The sequence below is a fragment of the Callorhinchus milii genome, unplaced genomic scaffold (genome assembly GCF_018977255.1).
Source record: "Callorhinchus milii isolate IMCB2004 unplaced genomic scaffold, IMCB_Cmil_1.0 Scaffold1, whole genome shotgun sequence".
NCBI classification, from domain to species: Eukaryota; Metazoa; Chordata; class Chondrichthyes; order Chimaeriformes; family Callorhinchidae; genus Callorhinchus; species Callorhinchus milii.
This window is the reverse complement of record NW_024704742.1, coordinates 118,406,443-118,428,647: the sequence shown is the minus strand read 5'-3', so window position 1 is coordinate 118,428,647 and position 22,205 is coordinate 118,406,443. Positions and strand designations below refer to the sequence as shown.

The 22,205-nt window shown below is 41.3% G+C and overlaps 1 protein-coding gene across 2 annotated transcripts in view; it reads left to right on the top strand.

Moving 5' to 3' along the window:
• Positions 1–21,154, top strand: part of dmgdh (dimethylglycine dehydrogenase) — a 45,881-nt gene extending 24,727 nt beyond the window's left edge. For both annotated transcript variants that reach the window (XM_042334789.1, XM_042334793.1), the window contains 10 exons: positions 588–786; positions 4,398–4,567; positions 5,800–5,953; positions 8,906–9,071; positions 10,988–11,118; positions 13,711–13,928; positions 14,361–14,518; positions 18,746–18,805; positions 19,121–19,255; positions 20,173–21,154. In XM_042334789.1, coding sequence (XP_042190723.1) covers positions 588–786; positions 4,398–4,567; positions 5,800–5,953; positions 8,906–9,071; positions 10,988–11,118; positions 13,711–13,928; positions 14,361–14,518; positions 18,746–18,805; positions 19,121–19,255; positions 20,173–20,385 — 1,604 coding nt within the window. In that variant the 3' untranslated portion in view covers positions 20,386–21,154. The remainder of the gene's footprint in view (positions 1–587; positions 787–4,397; positions 4,568–5,799; positions 5,954–8,905; positions 9,072–10,987; positions 11,119–13,710; positions 13,929–14,360; positions 14,519–18,745; positions 18,806–19,120; positions 19,256–20,172) is intronic.
• The last annotated feature ends 1,051 nt before the right edge of the window (positions 21,155–22,205 follow it).

Below are 22,205 nucleotides of genomic sequence, written 5' to 3'. Positions count from 1 at the left end.
TTTTCAAATCCTCTCAGCACTATTCAAGATTTTACTGTGAAGTATAGTTAATGTATATTGTAGGAGAACATGGTACCACAAATAGCTAAGTCACCAATGTAAGAGAATAGAGCCCGAGTGAGGTCATTTTGTGCGTTTCTATTAGCAGAGAGGAAAATAGGAACAGGATAGAGCATTTGCCTAATCAAGAGTGTTCTGCCATTTTCTTAGATAATAGTAGACCTTTTAGTCACCTTTCCTCCTTATTTCTTGATGCCCTTTCTTCCCAACTATCTATTTCCCAATTGTTGCTTCCATCCACAGCCTCTGGAGCAGTGCACTCCGCCTTCTCAACCTTTTGGGCTATTAACAATACAATACAGTTTACACTTACATAGTGCCTTTTACGTCAGGAGGACATCCCAATGCACTTGACAGTTCTCCTGGGCCCCGGTTATGAGGGTGGGGAGCTGAGGGGCTGAGGAGGGCAAGTGTGGTCAAAGCAATACTAAACCTTTCTGCCTTTGCCGCTGTTTTCATCTCATATGTAATATGATTCATACATTGTGTGAGGGGGGAAAACTATATAAATGATGTGTCTTTTTCAGGATTTGGGAAAGAACTTTTTGAATCAGATTTGGATAGAATCATGGATAATGTTGAGGCTGCAATGGATTTGGTTCCAGTTCTGAAAGAAGCCGACATCATTAACGTGGTGTCAGGCCCCATAACATACACACCAGATATTCTTCCTATGCTTGGGCCACATCAAGGAGTCCGCAACTATTGGGTGGCTATTGGCTTTGCGTAAGTACACTTTTCTACTCACATTCAACCCATTGTATCTTTTACTGCTTCTCACAGTGATGATGCTGTGTGCAATTGGCTGCCATGTTTCGCCACAAAATATACAGTGAATTCACTTTACAGTATATTCTGTGAAGCGCTTTGAGATGTCTCAACGACATGATAAGGCACTATATCAACTGTAAGGATTATTATTATTATTATTGATTTTCATTCTTCTGTCAATGCATTCATGGTTTAAGATTAATTCATTTGTTGTTCAAATTACGAGAAACAATGCAAAGCAATGAAGAATTGTACCTTCATTCATTGTTTGTAATTTTAAGGAAAAACTGCCGTTGGCACCATACATTTAAATTTAGAAGATATAGCTATGTTTTTATATTGTGTTGCATTTTTATATTGTATTTATATGGTATTTTATATCGATTCTTTTTTGAAAAAGCTCAGTTATTCTTTCCTTTCTATATCTTTCTGATGCATGATCCATGTTGTTGTTTGTAGCCAAGGAGCATGTAGTCCTTCACAATGTGTCTCGCTGAGGTGGAGAGTCTCCTTGGAACTGAGTTGGCTCCAAGGTATTTGCTTGGCAATGGAATGTTAGAATGTAGTAATCCCTCTTTGGCGTTTCAGTGGTTTCAATTTATGGTAGGACTACAGTACTCCAAGGCACTGCTGATGACACAGCAGCCAGCTTGGCTAAACTGTAGGACTTGAAGATGCAGCCTGGCCACGGGGAGCAGGAATTCTTCCCACTCAGCTGCTGTTAACCCTGCAAGCCAAAGCCCTAAAGGGTAAGATGGTCGAAGCTGGACAAGCAGCAGGAAGCTTGCCAGACAGTGCTTTCAGTGAAATGCTGTGCGATTTTAGCTGGTTAAACACCAGCAATATCACAGCGTACAATTTGAGGTCCCCAAGCCTTGGCTCTTGCCAACCTGCACCTAATACTCTCCAGAATTAGGTAAGAAGAATGCATCCCTCCAGGGAGAAAGTGCATTCCGTTACAATAAACAACTCTTGAATTTCCTTGTATACATGGAATTCTCAGTTTGGTTTGGATACTCTTAAGCATGGTGATTGTTTCTGTGTGTGTCAGACACCCGGCTAATCCCCTCCCCCCATACACATAAACACAAATACATGCATTTGTAAGACAACGACCCTCTGTTCCCTTTTATAGGGACAAAGCAATCAAAAGTTTATGAATGGAAAGTATTCTTCCATTGCAAACCAGTGGAGCAGAAACTGCTCTGATACAACCTCTGGCTGCAGTTTTGCCATAGTTTTGTGGCATGAGTTACTCATAGAAATGAATATCTCAGAGGGAACTAATACTGTCAAAATCAGGACTCAATAGACAGTGACAGAAGCAGTTACCCAAGATGAGAAATGAATGACCGAGATGGAAGAATTGTTAAGTGACGTTGAGCCTGCTCGGTTGAAGTTGGATATGGGCTCAAGTCTTATACTAATAGAGCTATTCCAGTTAGCGCACGTTGATATTCTTTACAAATTGAGATAAATTCATATCCCTGTCGTCTCAGTAAATGGAGAGAAAGGCAGAATTAATAAATTAAAGCGCTTTGGGACACTACCTTGTGTGAAGAATGCTATATAAATGCAGGTTGTTGTTGTTTATAGAAACCCATCTTTATAGAAATTCATGTTTATAGAAAACACAGTCTCTTTGCAGATTCAACACTGAGGTATCCTTGATTCTAATTTTTTATTATAACTGTTTAATCCAAGTCCTTATGTGAGGGGCTCTGGCAAAAACGTGTCTGTTGTGAAGTGGACCTGCACTTTAGAAATGGACTGGAGGAAACCTCTCTATGCACATTCAGGAACTATGAATAACTGTTCGGAGACACGTCTTATAAGCCTAAATCCTACATGATTGGAATTTTGCTATCACGGAGAGGGAAATGACACAAATCATGTGCCACTGCTTTCTCTATTCCTTCTCTCCATTTCCAAAATAGTTGAAATACTTTTTCTGAAGGCAGATCCTGTTTAAGCCAAAGTGCTGAAGGACTGTGTGGTGGGTGCATCTACAACTGAGAGAAAAAGAAAGAGAAAAACATATTCGTTGTCAATCAAAATTTTGTAACCATTTCACTGTTTCCCTTTTTTCATGAAGCATTCTTACTTGTTTTCTTGTTACAGGACAATACAATGAATGAATGATTTGTGCACACAAAATAAATAAAGTTACAAAGATACCTTAAAATTGCAAAGAAAAACAATTAGAGATGACAAAGAAATGGAAAATTATGTTGTAATGGGTGTTGGGAAGAGAAATGGTTGTAAAAGTATCAGAATGGTTGTGATTTTACGGACAATTCTCTTCATTGCTTTGGAGCATTAACAGACTGATTTCATATACAACAACAAGATAATAATAATAATCCTTGCATTTGATATAGCGCTTTTCACGTCGGGAGGATGTCCCAAAGCGCTTCACAGAACACACTGTAAAGTGAATTGACTGTATATTTGTGGGCGAACGCGGCAGCCAATTGCGCACAGCAATGTCCCACAAACAGTCATATGGATTGAGAATGACCAATTTATTATTGTTTTGTTTTTTTTGGAGGGATTATTATTAGGCGTGTGGAGTAAGGAAACTTACCCAAGGTTTCACCCTGCCTGGAAGTATTTGTATAGCGCCTTTCACGTCGGGAGGACGTCCCAAGGCGCTGGACAGTGTACAGCATTTCAGACCCGAGCAGGGGTCGGGGGGGAGAAGGGAGGAGAAGGGAAGGGGGGTGACCGATGGCATGGTCAAAGAGGAGGGTCTTAAGGTGGAACTTGAAGGAGGCTAAGGAGGGGGCGAGGCGGAATGATTGGGGGATAGAATTCCAGAGGTTGGGGGCAGAGTGGCTGAAGGCTCTACATATGTAACATGGAGCTAATGCTATGGTCCTTGAAATTCAAGTTAAGTCCATAGTAATTTGGAGCTGTGAAGCAATGTGAAGTGGGAATCCTTTAGTACAGAAAAAATAGCTACATACAACAACAACTTGCATTTATACAGCACCATTCAAGCAGGGTAGTGTCTGAGAACGCTTGACAGTGGCAGAGTCTTACTCCGGTGTGACCTGAAGATAGGGTGGAAGGGGAAGTGTTCCAGAGTTTCAGGGTGTAGTGGCTGAAAGCGTGGCCGACATACCTCGCCGACACTCACTGCCTGGGCTCAAACATAAGTCACAGGGCGCCAGAGAATGGCCGGTGGCCTTTGAATTGTACTGTACAGGAGTCAGTACCTTCTGGAGGAAGGGTGAAACAAATTGGAGGTTGTGAGCTTCCCCACAGGAAGAAAAAATATCAGAGAGCAACAACAAAAGATTATAGTGGTATAGCACCTTTCACGTCAGGAGATCGTCCCAAAGGGCTCCCCCCCAGGAAAGCTTTTACACCCCTCCTGGGAACTGAATAAAGAGAAAGCCATGTGGAGGGATCTCAGTGTGTGTCTCAGAGCTGGAGATGGTGCAAGGCACAGAGAGACTCTGGAAGGAAAAAGCCATAACTCCACTTAAGCTTCTCAGATCGACCACCGACTCTGACTGAGGCTCGTTTCAATCTTAAAGGAACGATGTGTGTGCTTTCAGGTATGGAATTATTCACGCTGGTGGTGTTGGAAAGTACCTCAGTGACTGGATCATGGATGGGGAACCTGCTTTCGATCTAATTGAACTGGATCCCAATCGCTACGGGAAGTGGACGACAACCAAATACACAATAGAAAAAGCAAGAGAGTCTTATGGGTTCAACAATATTGGTAAGAGGGGCTAGATTAAATAGTGGATTAAGGTTAGTTAGATACGGATTTAAATTCTGCTAACTTTGCTGACATCTATATTATTAGTGAAAATAATTAGTGTAAATAATGCTGGTTTGAAGTTTTCAATACAGTGGAATCTGCTTTAGCTGATGCTGGTTAACCCCAGATGCCGGGTAAATCAGATGAAATGCCTGGCCCCGATTCATTTGTATTCTTACCTGCTTTAAATACGCCTGTTAATTCGGACGAAAATACGGTTAATCGAGGCAAAATGCCGCACTAGTCACTCAGGTAAATCGGACAAAAGTCCCTGCCAAATCACTTCACAGATTACTGGTTTAGCTCAATTTCAAAAGTTTATGCAGTATCAAAATAAAAATTTGAATTAATGTTTTACTTTAATGTTGTGCAGGGGTTGGTTACTGATACATGTGTCGGTAGTGCCTAACCAGGATGTATGACAGCTTGCATAAGCGCTCCGAGATGCCATCCATGGTGAAGAGTGCTATATAAGTGCAAATTGTTATCATTGTTGATGTTGCATAAAATCCTGCATTCTGCTTTGTGACTAATCCCAAAGTCAACTTCTCTAGTAGCAGTGATTGGCGAGTTTCTAACTGCAAGACACAGTCAAATATTATTCTTATAAACAAACTATAATTATCTACATTGATACAGGCAAGAGGGACCCAGATTGGTAAAATGTCTTTCTTTTCTTCCCCCAACCACCCACAGAAAATATTTCTCAGGTTCACACTAGATAGTACATATAGCCATCAGAGCTCTAACCTATTTCCTCATTATAATATATTGTCAATCAATATGTGAAATGCCAACTAGAATTTCAGCCCTTGACTGAGGTGTCTCCACCCACCTAGCTGGATGTTAGAAAATTTTACAACTTCGGATTGTGAATGTGGTATGAAATTCCTACCAGCCTGTACTATTATACAATGATAACACTGTGGGCACTGGAAATAGATGGTGGGAATTTGGAAGTTTGTTCAAGGGTCAAGAAAGGCAATATTAGAAGACAGGTCAATAAAGCAGAGGAGAGTGCGAACAAGTCATTTTAGTGAACAACTGAATAAGATCAGTTAAAGAAGGATTATAGAATGTAATGGCAAACCATTTAAGAAAAGAATAGAAGATAGTGAATAATAGGCTTAGCAATGGTTAAGATTTACAAAAGTTACAGAAAGTTATGCATCTCTATCCTCCCCGCTTAGTTGGATACCCCAAAGAGGAACGATTTGGAGGAAGACCAACAGAAAGAATAAGTGGGGTTTATGAAACCCTAAAGTCCAAGTCATCTATGGGATTCCATGCCGGCTGGGAGCAGCCACATTGGTTTTACAAACCTGGAGATAAAACCGGATATAGGTAAGGAAATACTGAACATCTCGGTGTAAACACTCTGTGGAGAGAAAACCAGCGGTTTGTCTTAGAGAACTGCTTTTCTAGTGCCTCTATGAACTCAGCTGTGAAGAATGCACCTAATTAAGACAGATAAGACTATCTGAATAAATCTGATTTGAACATTTCTGCGCCACCTAACTGATATGATATGATTCAGTATCATGTTCCAAACCCGCTTGAATGTCTATACATTACAATTTATATTTATATAGTACCATTCATGACAGGAGGATGTCTCAAAGTGCTTAAAATATGACATGAATGTTTAAAGAACTGAAACACATCTCTGTACATAGACCCTTTTTTTTAGTTTTTAAAGATGCAGTTTTTTAAACTGGTGTTGAATGTCGTATAGGGTTTATAAAGAAAAATTAAACAAATCTGGATGTTAAAGAAATATCATCAACATTTCATTTAAAATAATAAAATGAATTAATGCTTTTGAGAACTCTGAAGTTCTAATGAAGTTCATTGTCTCTAACAACATTTTCTAATCTGGAAGAGTAAGGTACAATAATTGCTGGAAAACCAAAATCTTGATACAAATAAATGCTAAAAGTTTATTGACTGAAAAGAGTAGCTAAGCTGAAGGTGGAAGACAATTAGCACATGGAAAACAACTGTTGATTTCCTCTTAAATAAATACTTCCTGGTGTTTGTTCTAAACTTACGTTTCACAACCCTGAATTTGTGCCTTCTTGTCCTGCTGTCTTGGCATATCTGAAGTTGTTCTGCGCTTACTTTCTCTACTCCATTAAGCATCTTTATAAGAAACCATTTTGGAGGATCATTTTGGAGGCTGAAGAGCAGAAGAGTGTGAATGACTCAGTGGGAAAGAGATGTGAAGGAGAGTGAGAATGTTAGGAAAGAGGGATGTGGAAAAGAATAAATGAAGGTGAGAAAATTCGGAACTGACAGAGACAAAGGTTGCAGAGAAATACTGACAAAAGAGAAACAAAAGAGTGAAGAACAGACAGAATGAAGAACACAGAGAAAACAAATCTACAGAAAGAAACAATAGGCAAAGAGAGGGGGATGGAGATAGAAGATGAGGGAGAGAAAGGCAGAAAGACACACAAAGATTTCAAAGTGTAATGCGACCTTTTAACATTTAATAAAAATTAAATACTGTACATTGGCTATCCCATGAACAAAAGGCTGTAAGTTAAAGGACTAATAACAGCAACTTCTGGTTTGTGACTCCATTTTTTTTAGATAAAAGAACCCAATTCTTTTGAATCTCTAAAGTCAGTAAAGATCTTTTATCTGATTTTTCAGGCATTTTTTTGACAAGTTGTTTTCCTGTTCATGGCTGTTGTGGGCCATTCCTGTGCAAATAGGCTCTTATTACAGTTGGCAACAATTCCTCGTGAGACATTTTAACATTAAAGGCACTATATCAAATGCAAAGATTATTGTTTTCATTGTTGTTAAATACTTCCAATTTTGATTAAACTAGCATACGTTTAGCCAAAGAGGACATATTAGTTTTGCTCATTAAAATAATTGTCCCTCTAATAATTGGCTGAATGTGTGATTGTTTCAGTCAGTTTGCTGATAATCATGAGATAAAACTACTTTATTATTGGACAAGATCAAATAACAACAACAATAAGATTACATTTGTATAGCGCCTTTCACGTCAGGAGGACGTCCCAAGGCGCTGGTCAGTGTACAACATTTCAGATAACATGAAAGATACAATAATGTACCACATAGGAATGATCTAGAAGTGTGTGGCTGTAAAGTAAAGTTCCTCTGACCTTCGTTATTGTTTTGTTTGTTTTGTGCTTTTGGAACTATTTGCTCAGGAGATTGACTGGGGAGAGATAAAGACATATCAGAAAGGGAAACTGCAATTTCTAGGTTGGCCTCAGATGCTATTCCAAATATCACTTTCGTTCAAATGTGAACCTTCTTTGATTTTTATAACTCCTTTTTTTGGTCAGATTCTAACATTGGTCTATAGTGTATGCATGGCTCTCCAGCACATTTATATTTAGTAATTCAAAAAAATGAAGTGTTTTTTTATGGGGCCTTGAAAACACAAGTGCTAAGTTTGTGTAGCCTTTGCCATCTGCTTCAGGATTAATTTGGTAAATATTCAGCAGGCTTTGAAATTCTCAATACTGTACCAGATTTGTGTATCTGTAAGGTAAATTGTGGTTTCAGCGTCCTGAGCCAAGGACATTTAATTCCATTGATTTATGAAAATCTAATGTTAAATTTGTTAAATAATAAACAATAATAATGCTGGTGAGTGAGGCAGTTACAAGGACTGCAGTAATGCCAGTTATAGACAGATTCATTTGGATATTATTTTTGTAATTGCGATCGAAATAAATCCTATGAAAATCACCATCCAGCATTTCAAGAGCACAAAACCAGATGTGGAAATGCAATTTATATATCTCATTTAGAACACTGAAAAAACAGGTCTTTTGCCAAAAACAAAATTAGCATTTTTTAATTTATTTTTCTAAAATACTAGAGATTTGGGGAATACTTGTAAATAATTAAGTCAGCGATTCCAAGAATCACTCTTGATTTAAGTGTTTTGGCCGAAAGCCTTAAGTTGCAGCACTGCTTTCATATAGGTATTATTGTACACTTCATCCTTTGAAGTGCAAGATGACCTTTTGCAGAGATGTGTTTGAGGCCCAGAGTTGCTTGATTAATGACTTACATAAGAAAAAGTCCTGTGGTTGTAAGTTTTGTTTTCGAATAAAGGAGGTGCTCATGTTCAGAAGTGACTTCCTTTCACAAGCTTCATAACTTCTTCAGCTGTTTATGCACTCCAAGACACTTATCGCGCTTGAAGTGTCCTAAAAGTTGTTATAGTTATGAGGAAAACCATGTAGAATATCAGGAAAACCATGGACTCAATAAAGAAATAAATTACTTAATCCATCACAGACCCAGTTTTCGTCGCACAAACTGGTTTGAGCCAGTTCACCGAGAGTGCAAACATGTAATGGAGAAAGTGGGAGTCATGGACCTTACACCCTTTGGTAAATTTACTGTGAAAGGAAAGGACTCCATAAAACTCCTGGATCATCTGTTTGCAAATGTTATGCCAAAGGTAAGCTATAGTTGCACGTCTCCAATTTGTCTCCGCCAATAGTTTCTCTTCCAGGCCCCGCACAGTCTCGTGTGGTGTTCCTCAGGGCTCTGTCTCGGTCCCCTCCTCTTCAACCTCTACGCGCTCCCACTTGGTGATATCATCCACAGACATGGGGTCAGCTTCCACCTGGACGCGGATGACACCCAACTCTCTCTCTGTCTCCACCCTCGATTCCAGGACAACTGACGTCCTGACATCAAGTCCTGGATGAGAGCCAACTTTCTACAGCTGAATGTCAGCAAGACTGAGGCTCTCCTGATTGGCTCGTGCCAGCGCTCCGCACCTCAGACACCGGCAGTATCAGCATCCACGGTTGCACACTCCACCAATGTTCGACCCTCAATTGTCCTTTCTCCCCCATATCCGTGCTATGACCCGCTCTGCCTTCCCCCACATCCACAACATTGCCCGATTCCACCACAGCCTCACCCCTCAGGCCATCGAAACCCTCATACACGCATTCGTCACCTCAAGGCTCGACTATGGAAACTCCTCCTTGTCGGCCTGCCCAACTCTTCCCTCCACAAGCTGCAAATCATCCAGAACTTTGCAGCTCATGTCCTCTCCCTCACCAGGCTCCGTGACCCCATTGACCCCACCCTCGCCAGCTCCACTGGCTCCCTATCCCTCAGAGGATAAAATTGAAAATTCTCGTCCTCAAGACCCTTTTTCGACCGTGCCTTCAGCCGCCCTCCTACCCCCTCTACCTCCCTCACCCCAACCCTGCCCCCACCCCATGCTCGGGTCCTGTCCCTGACTGTTCAGCGCCTTGGGACATCTTTCCGACATGAAAGGCGCCTTACAAATGTAATTTTGTTGTTGTTGTCGTTACAGACCTGGAACTGTGAATGTGAGAAATTATGACTGCTGCAGATTCATATAATTTAGACTCTTGTCTTGCTGACAGTTAACTCTCAAAAATGTTGTATACAGAGCATTATTGAATGAACTTTACGTAGTAGATGGTGTCAGCTGGAAATCTTTAATATTGTTTTAGTTGCAATATCAATTTACATTCCCACTAAAGAATAATAATCGTTGCATTTGGTGCTGTAGTTTTCACTTCGGGAGGACGTCTCAAAGGATTTACTGTAAAATGAAGTGATTGTGTATTTTGTAGGCAAACAATGAACAATTGAGTGTATCTGCTTAAGAGATCATTTACTTTGTTTATCGTTTTGAAAGCCTGGTGATGGGAAATGTCACTGAAGCAAGACAATTTTTATGCTCTTGCATTACAGATAGAAGTTTATTGCCATACAAAAGTATGTGAAGTTCAAAAATTGTTTGGGGAAGGAAAGTTAAAATGAAAAATAGTTATAAAAAATGGACAAATCCGTAGCGAGACCTGCAGCTCTGTCCCACTCATACATTGTTTTTCTGTCCTTCTCCGACTCCCGTTCCCAAATATCTTATGGCACAATGAATGTTCTCTATACATTGAGAATTCTCCAGAATGTGAAAGCTAACTTTTTTTCACGGAAGGAACTTTAATAACCTCAGGGTCTTTCTGACTCAAATCTTAGTCTTTTGCCAACTGTTGCAGAAATACCAGGTTGCAAGATATTTCATATTCTTCTCTGGGCGGCTAGGTTCCTGTTGTAGGGTGTGAATGAACAGTTTGAACCTTTTGCCGCCTGCGCAATCTTCAAGGTTAGCTATTTTGCTGTGAAGATACTTTGTTCAAAATAAACAAAAAGAAGCAACTATGAGAAAACCTGACCAAAGTGACAGAGAGAGAGAGAAAATGAATATTTTCTGTTTGTTTTGTTCACAGTATTGATTAAGGGCTGAGCAGGGGAAGTGTGACCATTTTAGCTGCCTTATATTAAATGTATTCTTCCATTTTGTTCATCTTACTTTCACCTCTATAGGCTGGCCACATAAATATCAGTCACATGATTACTGCTAGAGGCCAGGTCTATGCTGAGATGACAATCAGTCATCTATCAGAAGGAGAGTTCCTGCTTGTGACAGGATCAGGCTCTGAGCTCCATGACCTCAGGTGAGCAAGATATTTGTCATTTTAAACATTTTTTTAAAAGGTAAAAAAAATCGTACTCTGCTTGTATTGCTTTCCTTCCTAATTTTCTGCAGTGCCCATCGGAGAATGGCTGCATTCCTCACTAGAGCATCAAAGTCAATACGGTTTATAGGCTGGGATAAGATATAGATAAAGAAAGATAGATACCTGGGAAGTAATGGTATTGTAGAATATGGAGAAAAGAAGGGTGAATTGGATTAAAAGATCTAAGAAAATTGCATAACTGGCTTGACATCCACTACATTTCCCTCATCCACCTTGACATCAATAAAATCACAAATAAAACTCCAATAAATTGGTCAAGCCTGAACTCCCCTTGCTAATCTGTGCTGTGCGTCCTTGACAAAATGGATCCTTTTTCCTACAAGTAAGTGATCGTATGGCTAACACTGAGCACAAACTTGATTGCCTTCTACTTTCTTCTGCTGTAGTAGTGCTTCACACACTGGTATTGGCCTCCGGGATGCTGCCCCGCCTGAAGGGAACTGTATAAATGCAAGCTGTTATTGCTATTGGCCTATCGCCAGGTTTCTTATGGGCAAACAAAGCTTACCAGCTGGTCAGCATCACCTCCTGGTGACTGTCTCAGAAACTGCAGTTATTGATAGAACAATTGGTCAATACAACTACAACAAATTACATTTATAACATATGTCATGTCGGGAGGATGTCCCAAAGTGCTGAACATTCGAGAGTTTGCACCTGAACTGGGACTGGGATTTGGGGGGTGTGGGGGCCAAGGAGAGGTGGGTGGGGTGTAGATGACTGAAATCAAGATGAAAGAGGAAGGTCTTGAGACGGATGTTGAAGGTGAGTAAAGGAGCGAGGTAGAGAGATTCCAGGATGGATTTCCAGAGAATGGGGGGCACCAATGGTGAGTCAGAAAGCAAGTGCCTGCTGAGAAGAGTGAGTGGGTGAGGGTGGGTGGGGTTGTGGGAGTTGGTAGGGTTTTAGAAGATCATAGAGGTAGGATGAGGCAAGACCATGGAGAGATTTAAGAGGGAGGACAAGGATCTTGAACTCAATCCTCTTGAAAATACGGAGCCAGTGGAGGGGGACACGAGCTGCAGAGTTCTGGATGGTCCATAGCTTGTGGAGGGAAGAGTTGGGAAGTCCAGTGTGCAGACAGTTTAACCTGGATGTGATGAAAGCATGAATAAGGGTCTCGGTGGCCTGAGGGGAGAGGTAGTGACGGAGGCGAGCAATGTTAAGAATCACCAATATGCTGAATGGCACCAAATCACCCCAGGTTATAATACCTGTACTTCATATAGCAACTTATCACCTTGTCAAAACATCTCAAAGCGTTTCACAGGATATGCTGTATATCAAATATACTGATTGTGTTTTTGTAGGCGAACACCGCAGCTCATTTGCACACAACGATAAAATAGAAACAGCCATTAACTGAATGACCTCCTTAATAATAAATGATAATCCTTACATTTGGCAGTGGCTTTCACATTAGGAGGTCGTCTCAAAGTGCTTCATGGGATTTACTCTAAAGGGATGACTTGTTTATGTGGATGAATGCGGTAAACCATTTGCACACAGCAACGCCCCCAAAACAGCCATGAAGTGAATCATCAATTGCATGTAGGGGTGGATTGTTGTCCACGACACTGGGAGAAACTCTCTTCCCTTTTCGAATAGTGCCATGGGATCTTTAACATCCACCTGAACAGGCAAATGGGACCTCTCATCATCTCTTTTGAAGACCAGTCAGTGCTGGGAGTTGCTGGTTTCAGCCAGGCTATGGACGGAGGTTAAATTAGCCCCAGTCTTCCCACAATTAGGGAGGGAAAAGCAGATGGTTTCTGCTCCTGATTCTTCTACAGCATCCTCTACTGGTTGTGTGTGTGTATGGCAGCCTGTTGGGAAGAGGTTAGGCTTGGCTGTGATGCCCTCTACAGTTGGATGGCCTACTGACACTATCCCATACATGCGGAAACCCATCACCATGCTTAAGAGTATCCAAACCAAACTGGGATTTCCATGCATCCCACCTACACATGGAACTTCCAAAGATAAGAATGGTCACTTGCACAGGGAAGCAGAGGGCAATCAGAACCCATGGTACCAAACTCAAACAAGGAGGTCAAACCAGGAGTACAGAAACATATGCCATTTTAAGCAATTTGAGATGCTACCCATGTGAAAGGTCCTATAAATGCAAGTTATTTTTGTTGTTACCAGTGGTGAGAAAAATTAGAAAAATAATTGGACACACAAAATGTATATAAAAAAGAAAAGGGAACAGTGTTTCTTCTCATTTTCTGGCCAATAATCTTTCAACTGAATCGATTATTCACCTCATAGTTGTCTGTGGGACGTTGCTGGTGTAAATGGCAGCTGTGTTTGCCTATACTTTAAGGTAATAACTTGTAAAACACTTTAAAATGTTTCATAAAAGATATGACAAAGGATATCAAATGCAAGTCCTTTCTTGGATAGTATAAATAGTGTGTGTTTTCCCATGTGTTTTTTAATGTTATTTAAAAGGAGTGCCTGGAGCCTTACTACCCACCTAAACTTCGGTCTTCATTAATCCAGGTATATAGAGGAAAAGGCAATAAGTGGTGGATACGAGGTCGACATCCAGAATATTACGGATGAGATGGCGGTGCTGGGTGTAACTGGGCCATTTGCTCGCAAGGTTCTGCAGAAACTCACAAAGGCAGATTTGAGTGGATCAGCGTTTAAATTCCTGCAGTGTAAGCCTGTCACTCTGGCTGGCATTCACCTCAATGCTATGAGGATTTCCTTCACAGGTGGGTGTCAGACGCACAGTATTGACTAACCTGGGGCTCAGATGGCAGCAGTATAGTAGGAGATCTCCACAGCAGCAAGTTCAATGGTAAACAACATTTTCAGCTGGCAAAATTTTAGAACATAAATTTTGGTACATTGAAAAGGCAACTACTCCTATTGGTAGGACGGGTGAGTGATCTATGTGTGATTTCTATTAACATAATTTCACAAGTGAACAATGTTTTTGCTGTTTTTTCACTGAGTCACAGATTTGCAAATAAATCACTTTCAAACTGGCTACATTAGTGGGAAAACCAGCTCTGTGAAGACAAAAGGGTATAGAATAGACATTTGGTTGCACTGTTCTTAGTTTGAAACAAAGAGGGGGTGTCAGTGGTATGTCTTCTTTAAGTATGGCTAAGGGTTGGCTTACTCCTCATTTTTAATTGCAGGTGAGCTTGGCTGGGAGCTGTACCTCAGACAGCAGGACACTGCTGCCCTCTACAATGCTATCATGGAAGCAGGGCAGGAATTTGGAATTGACAACTTTGGAGCATATGCTATGAACTCGTTGCGTCTAGAGAAGGCGTTCAGAGTCTGGGGAACAGAGGTTGGTATTGATGGGACATGAAATGGTTCCTTTATTGGATTAAAGGAAAGCCCCAGGGTATATGGGACATAACATAGGGTTTAGTTTGCAAGTTCCCTAAGTCGTGTCCAAAGAGGGAATCAAATGTCTTTAATCATAGAATTGTACAGCACAAAAAGAGGCTGTGCCGGCTCTTTGAAAAGAGCAATGTAATGTCAATCCCACTCCCCAGCCCTTTCCCCATAACCCTGCAAACCCGTCCTCCTCAAATACTCATTCACCGCGTTTTTAAAAGTTGTTATCGAATCGGCCTCAACCACCCTTTCAGGCAATGCGTTCCAGATTCAAACAACTCGTTGTGTGAAAAACTTTCTTCTCACCTCCCCTCTGCTTCTTTTAGAGACCATTTTAAATCTGTGACCTCGAGTCACCGACACACCCACCAGTGGAAACAATTATTCCCTATCAAATCCCCTCATGATTTTGAAAACCTCTATTAGGTTTCCTCTTAACCTTCTCTGCTCCAATGAGAATAATCCCAGCCTCTCTAGCCTTTCCTCATAATCAAGGTCCCTCATTCCTGGTACCATTCTTGTAAATCTCCTCTGCATCCTTTCCAATGCCTTAACATCCTTCCTATAGTGTGGTGCCCAGAACTGGGTGCAGTATTCTAACTGAGGCCTAACCAGTGTTTTATATAGGTTAATCATAACCTCCTGCCTCTTGTACTCTATGCCCCTATTTATAAAGCCTAGTATCCCATATGCCCTTTTTATAGCTTTATCTACCTGTTCTGCCACCTTCAAGGATAATTTACCTGCACCCCTAGGTCTCTGTTCTTTTACCCGCCTTAAGATTGTATTACCAGCCTATATTCCCTCCCCTCATTCTTTCTTCCAAAATGCATTACCTCGCATTTCTCCACATTGAAACTCATCTGCCATGTGTCTGCCCATTTTATCATACTGTCTATGTCTTCCTGCAGTTGGCTCCTATCCTTCTCACTGTTTACCACCCTACCTAACTTTGTGTCGTCCGCAAACTTGGAAATGGTACTTGCTATACCCAAGTCCAGATCATTTATGTATATTAAGAAGAGCAGTGGTCCTAATACCGATCCCTGAGGAATGCCACTGTACACTTCCCTCCAGTCAGAAAAGCAGCCATTCACTACAACTCTCTGCTTTCTGTCTCCCAGCCAGTTCTGGATCCATGCTGCCGATGTCCATTTTATACCATGGGCTTCTATCTTTCTTACAAATCTTTCATGTGGCACTTTGTCAAATGCCTTTTGAAAGTCCATATAAACTACATCAACTGCACTACCTTTATCCACCCTCTCAGTTACCTCATCGAAAAATTCTATTAGATTTGTTAGACAAGATTATTGGTTAATTAGGGACAGCCAGCACAGATTTGTTAAAGGCAAATCTTGTCTAATAAATCTAGTAGACAGACAAAACTATCCTGTCCCTGACCATTAAGCAGATGCAAGCATCTCCCGAGCCTCAGGGGAGTGATGGTTTCCTCCATCATACTGTCCAGGAACCTCTCACTGTCGCTGATGGAGCACAGTGTCTGCACCTCGGCTTCCAGCTCAGTTACTCTCAGCTGGAGCTTCCTGAGTTGCAGACACTTGCTATAGATGAAGTCGCCCAGGCTCAGGGCACCCTCCATTAACTCCCACATATCACAGTCCTCGCATTTCACTTGCCACATCATCTTCTCACACAGTGTCTTAAATATATATATTATTTTTGCTTTTTTGTTTTAATTTGCCGTCGGTGTTGTAGTTTCTGACAGTTCCTTGTTGCCGATGTTTCCCTGGTTCTGCTGTTGAAAATGAAGTCACACCAACGTCACTTTTTGTTTTTTTTTCGTCGCTCCGACAATTCCCAGCTTACCTCAGCCGCTCCTTTCATGCTGATCGCTAGGCCCAGGCTCCGCCTCCGCTCTATTCAATATTAATAATAACTGATTATGGTATATACAGTATTACCAATTGCATTGGTCCTCCAATCCTAGCCCAATCTACTGTCAGTGTGCTTTCAGACATTCTGCCCTGTTCTCTGGAAATCCATTCTGCCCTTCATTCACCCTCTACTTCCCCGCCTTAAGACCTTTTGCACCATACTTTCAGTCAACTTCAGGGAAGCAGGGGAGGAGAATAGAGCAGGAGAAATAGCTGCATTAACTATTGTCATCCCTTGTTTTCTATAGGATTCCTTGTGTCACTGAGCAAAGTCCTGATGAGAGGGCAAACAGGCAATGTGAGCTGCCCTCTGTGGCAGACATCAGGCACTCAGATTGAGTGATCTTACACAGCAATGGCATAGCACATCACAACTCCATTGTGTCATTTAAAGAATTACGTAGGATGAAACAGGCCATTCGGCCCAACTAGTCCATACCAGTGTTTATACTCCACTCGAGCCCCCAAAGTTTCGGTCCATGACCCTTCGTCTGAACTCAACGAAGCGCATTCTGACGAAGGGTCGTGGACCTGAAACGTTGACTCACTTTCCTTTCTCCATAATTGTTGCCTGACCTGCTGAGTGTTCCCAGCAACTTATGTTTTGTTTCAGATTTCAACATCTGCAGTATTTTGCATACTGCAAAGTGATGTGACTGAGTGTTTTGTAGGCAAATGTGCAGCCAAATTTGCACACAAATAGCCATGAAGTTAATGATTAGTTTTATTGGGAGTGTTGGGTAGGACATTGGGTGAAACTCCCTTGTAGTTTTGAATAGTGCCTTGGGATCTTTAACATCCACTTGAACAGGCAGATGGGACCTTGGTTTTTCATTGTCAAAACAGAAGGGCCATGGGTGAGTCCTAGCCCCAGAAAGAAGGGAGGTAGGAACAAACCTGAAGCCAGGTTGGAGTGGACAAGGGTTGAAGGGAGAGAGATATCCAAGTTAATGGGTATGAGAGTGGGGGTAAAGGAAGATGGATTGAGGGAGAGAGAGTGTGGGATAGAGCGGGCACAAGAAGGATGAAAGTGTAATTGAGGCTTAACACTTGATGAAGCACTGGTGTAAGGGAGAAACATTAAACAAAGGCAAATACGTGGGACTCAGCAACTATGACCTTGGTTAAAAGGGAAGGAATGACCAAGGAGGTGCCCCTGCTAACCATTCTCTACCTCCAGCATGGTTCCTGTGCCCACCACTCCTCCCTAGCCCTGACACTAATTTATACTCATGGTTGTGGCAACTATACTTTATTATTACAGCAGCTGGAGCGAACTTTTGACTACATTTTTAATTTACAGATCTGTATAATATGCTCAGGGCTATGCTTTGTGACGTGGAAGAGCATGCTTCCTCTATTAACAATTAGCACTTATGATGTGGTTCATTTCTAAGTTAGGAGCTCTGCCGTCTCATGTTATTTAAATCAATTTAAGTTAATTAATATCACATGGTCAAGAGTGTCCTCATGATCTGCTTATTAATTGAGTTCATGAGTTATCTTGAGTTTTCTGCCTCTTCTTCCAAACGGCATACTATCCAGTGGCAATTCCTTCCTGGTCCTATTTTCACTGTTCCATTTCTACCTGTGCATGAGTTAAATACACACTCAGCAACAACAACAACTTGCATTCATATAGCTCCTTCCATGCAGGAGGTGGTGATTAAGTGCTAAAAATGTGTTTGTCATTCACTAAGGCAATGTGAGGGGTTAAATGGCTCTGGATTTTTCCTTCAACAAAACAATACAGTAGAGTATAGGTCATGGATGTTGTGTGAAGCTATTGTATGAATAGCTTTTTCTGAGCCTTGTGATCACCACAGACAGACCCGGAGACAGATGATTGATAGATGAATGCACCTGAAGACAGATGATTCATAAATCAAGTTGTTTGTAATACAGAGAGATCTCAGTGGCTTTCAGTGGCCCTGCAATAACAACCCTTACATTTGGTATAGAGCCTTTCATATCGAGAGGATGTCCCAAAGCATTTCACAGGTTAAAGTGGAGTGACTGTGTGTTTCGTGGGCGAATGCAGCAGCCAACTTGTACACAGTAATGTTCCCCAAACAGCCATAAAGTGAGTGATCAATTTTATTTGGGGGATTGTTGGCCAGGACACCGGGAGAAACTCCCTTCTCTTTTCCAATAGTGCCATGGGATATTTAACATCCACATGAACAGGTTGTCTTGGCCACATTAGAAGAGGTCTAGCCATGCATTTGTTGTATTTGTAATAAAGAAGTGTTCATGGAGTTTTCTTTGTGTTTCAGATGAACCTCGACACAAATGCCTTTGAAGCTGGATTGGACTACTTCATAAAGCTAAATAAGGTGAAAATGAATTATCCAGTGTTTGCTTATGACATTCGTACCATCCCTGTGGACCAACCCGGTTGAACATCTTATTGTAACCTCCCAGCATTGGCCTAGGCTGAAAGTTTACAGTCTTTTAGCGGCTGCACACAGGAACTGTTTTCTCTGGGCAGCTAAATACAAGATGGTCCTCAAGTCACACGGCTTTCCAGTACCAGCCACAGTACTGGACTGCCCACAGTCACCTTATTGTCCAGTCTTTCCTGACTGCAGTTTAATTGAAATGATTGAAGTGCGTAGTGTTAATCTGTAATTTGTATTTTCTTCACTCAGCCGGCGGAGTTCATAGGCAAGCAAGCTTTGAGAAAAATCAAGGAGGAGGGGCTTCAGCGTAAGCTGGTATACCTCACTTTGCAAACCGATGACATTGACCCTGAAGGAAATGAGAGCATTTGGCACCAAGGCAAGGTCAGTGCAAGAATTAACAAATGGTGTAGTCCAATTCTGACCACTAATAGCCCCATTCAGCGTGTAGGGCACTATATATTTGTAGAGTCCTGTGGTTAGAGCACTCACCTTGCAAGCAAGACACCTGGGTTCAATTCCAGGCAGAGCGAAACCCTGGGCAAGTTTCCTTACTCCACACGCCTAATAATAATCCCTCCAAAACAAAAAAAACAATAATAAATTGGTCATTTTCAATCCACGACTGTTTGTGGGACATTGCTGTGCGCAATTGGCTGCCGCGTTTCGCCCACAAATATACGGTCAATTCACTTTACAGTATATTCTGTGAGGCACTTTGAGACGTCTAGAAGACGTGGAAAGCGCTATATCAAATGCAAGGATTATTATATTATTATATACTTTGCCATTTGACTTCGGTTGGTGCGTTGCCTGGGAAGAAAATAGAAGAATTTATACCCTCAAAATACAAAACCACAGAAATAATTAATAATTATCCTTACATGCAAGTTGCTCTTGTAAGAGATGCCCAGGAGTGATTGCATCCCATTCTCCAGTCTAATGGTGGACATCCTATAGCCTGCAGATTGGAAGTGCCTTTGGGCATTCAAGAAGCACCCAGAGATGAAACTGCTTCTGAGCCAAGCTAACACCTACATTATCTTAAGTAGTGAAAAAGTAGGAGCTGGAAACTTTGCCATTTGACTTCAGTTGTTGCCTGGGAAGAAAATAGCAAGAATTTACACCCTCAAAATACAAAACCACAGAAATAATAATAATTACCTTTAGATTTTGTATAGCGCCTTTCATTTCAGGAGGATGTCTCAAAGTGCTTCACAAGGCTGGGTGCAAAATGGTTTTGTGTGTGATCTCTCTGAATGGCAAGATCAGCCTGTAAAATCACATTGTTTTGTATTCAGGTTGTAGGTAACACCACATCCGGAGCCTACAGTTACAACACTGGGCAGAGTGTGGCGTTTGCGTACGTGCCTGTTGCACTCAGCAAAGTGGGTCAAGACCTGGAAGTGGAGCTCCTGGATAAAAAGTATAAAGCGGTCATCGTTCAAGAGCCATTGGTGTTGACGGAACCCACCAGGGAGCGAATGAAGAAGAGTAAGAGCAAGAACATTTGAGAGACTGGGTTGTTTGTTAACAAAGCAACTCTATACCCAACTGCATTGATTTATACCAGCCCTGAAGCTACCATTGAGATAGCTATCAGCTCTTTAAATGAAGATAATAAATCCAGGCTACAAGGTAACAGGCACTTCTGCCTTAAACATCTTTCTGAAATCACCATCATCAAATATGTGGCATTCTGAGTAACCAGGAAATCTGTCCTACTAGAACATAATTCCTGCCCATAAGTATGCTATTTGCTATTGTATTGTGGTGGGAATCATTTTGTGCTGAGCCATATCTCAACCAAGACCAAAACCTCCCATTACTCAGAATCCTGCATGTGTGAAGATGATGATCTTAGTTGCTTGCCATCACTGCAGATATATTTGTTACCATTCAACCAGTCACCTCTCTCCTGGAGCACTTACTCAGGTAAAGCAGACACTCAGAGCAGAGTATGTCTTGTGTAGGGCAGAGTGAAGTCTGACTCCATACACCATTAAGAGTCTTGCTACAACTCTAATCGAATCATTGTCTGAAATGGATGGATCATTAATTCTAATCAGTGTTTAGAATTAAACAAGGCAGATAGAAGAAACGGAAATCAATTTAAGCCAACTTGTTCATGATTCTGATGAAGAGGTTCAGGGAATTTAAAATACGTAGACTTCTAGGGATTAATCTCCAGGTGTTGGTATATTTAAGGACTGCAACGACCAAGAGTATGATAACAAAAATAATCATTGCATTTGATATTGCACCTATCATTGTCGAAACATCTCGAGGCACTCAAAGGGAATTTCTGTAAAATGTAGTGACTGTGCATTTGTTGGCAACAGCAAATCTGGGCACAGGTATATGCTACTAACAGCCATGAAGTAAGCAATGACACATCTATTTCTGGATGTTTGTTAGTGACACCAGGAGAAATTTCCTTCTCTTTTTGAATAGTGTCATAAAATTTTTAACATCTACCTGAGCAGTCAGATTGGACATTGGTTTAATGTATTCTCTGACGGGCATAACTATATAGATCTTGACAGCGTGTTTACAATGGGACCAGCACTACACAATCACACCTACAAGGTCTGTACATTTACAGACAACAACAAACAATAACAACTCGCATTTACATAGTGCCCTTCACGAGGTAGCGGGAAGCACTTACAGACCAACAGAGAATACATTGCTTTAGGTCACCAAGGTTTGTAAATGTATGGACGACCATAAAATTGTATTCTGTTCTCAAAGAGTGTAAAATGAAGCACAGCAGAATGCAGGGCTCCCACCATTTGCACCATTATCGTTCTTTAGCACAAACATTTTGAGTGATGTTGGCTCTGGGATACTGCCCGGCATGGAGGGCGTTATATAAATGAAAGTTGTTGTTGTTGATTGTGAATGGATTTCAATGCATTGCATCAGTGAAGAGCAAAGCTACTGTGAAGAGCAAAGCTGAAGTTGGTGACTTGCATTCAGCGCCTTGGGACGTCCTCCCGACGTGAAAGGCGCTCTATAAATGGAATCTTGTTGTTGTTGCATTGATAATGAGGCACAGGCAGGAAACACAAGTAATTGCAAAGTGAATGAAGAGGCGTCATACTGGTGGCCAGTCACAAGTAACAAATTCTTGGAGGTGCATAACGCCCACTGCAAAACGTTTCATAACCATAGCCTTTGGGGGCTGATGATGTCATTTTTTAAAAAAAAAGCAGGAACATTTCTTAAGCCTTTGAAATACAATCCAGATCTCTTATGTCAACCATTAATACAATCAGTGTGACCTGATTTAGTCTACAGAAAATCAATGAATATTCAGAGATCAGTGTTC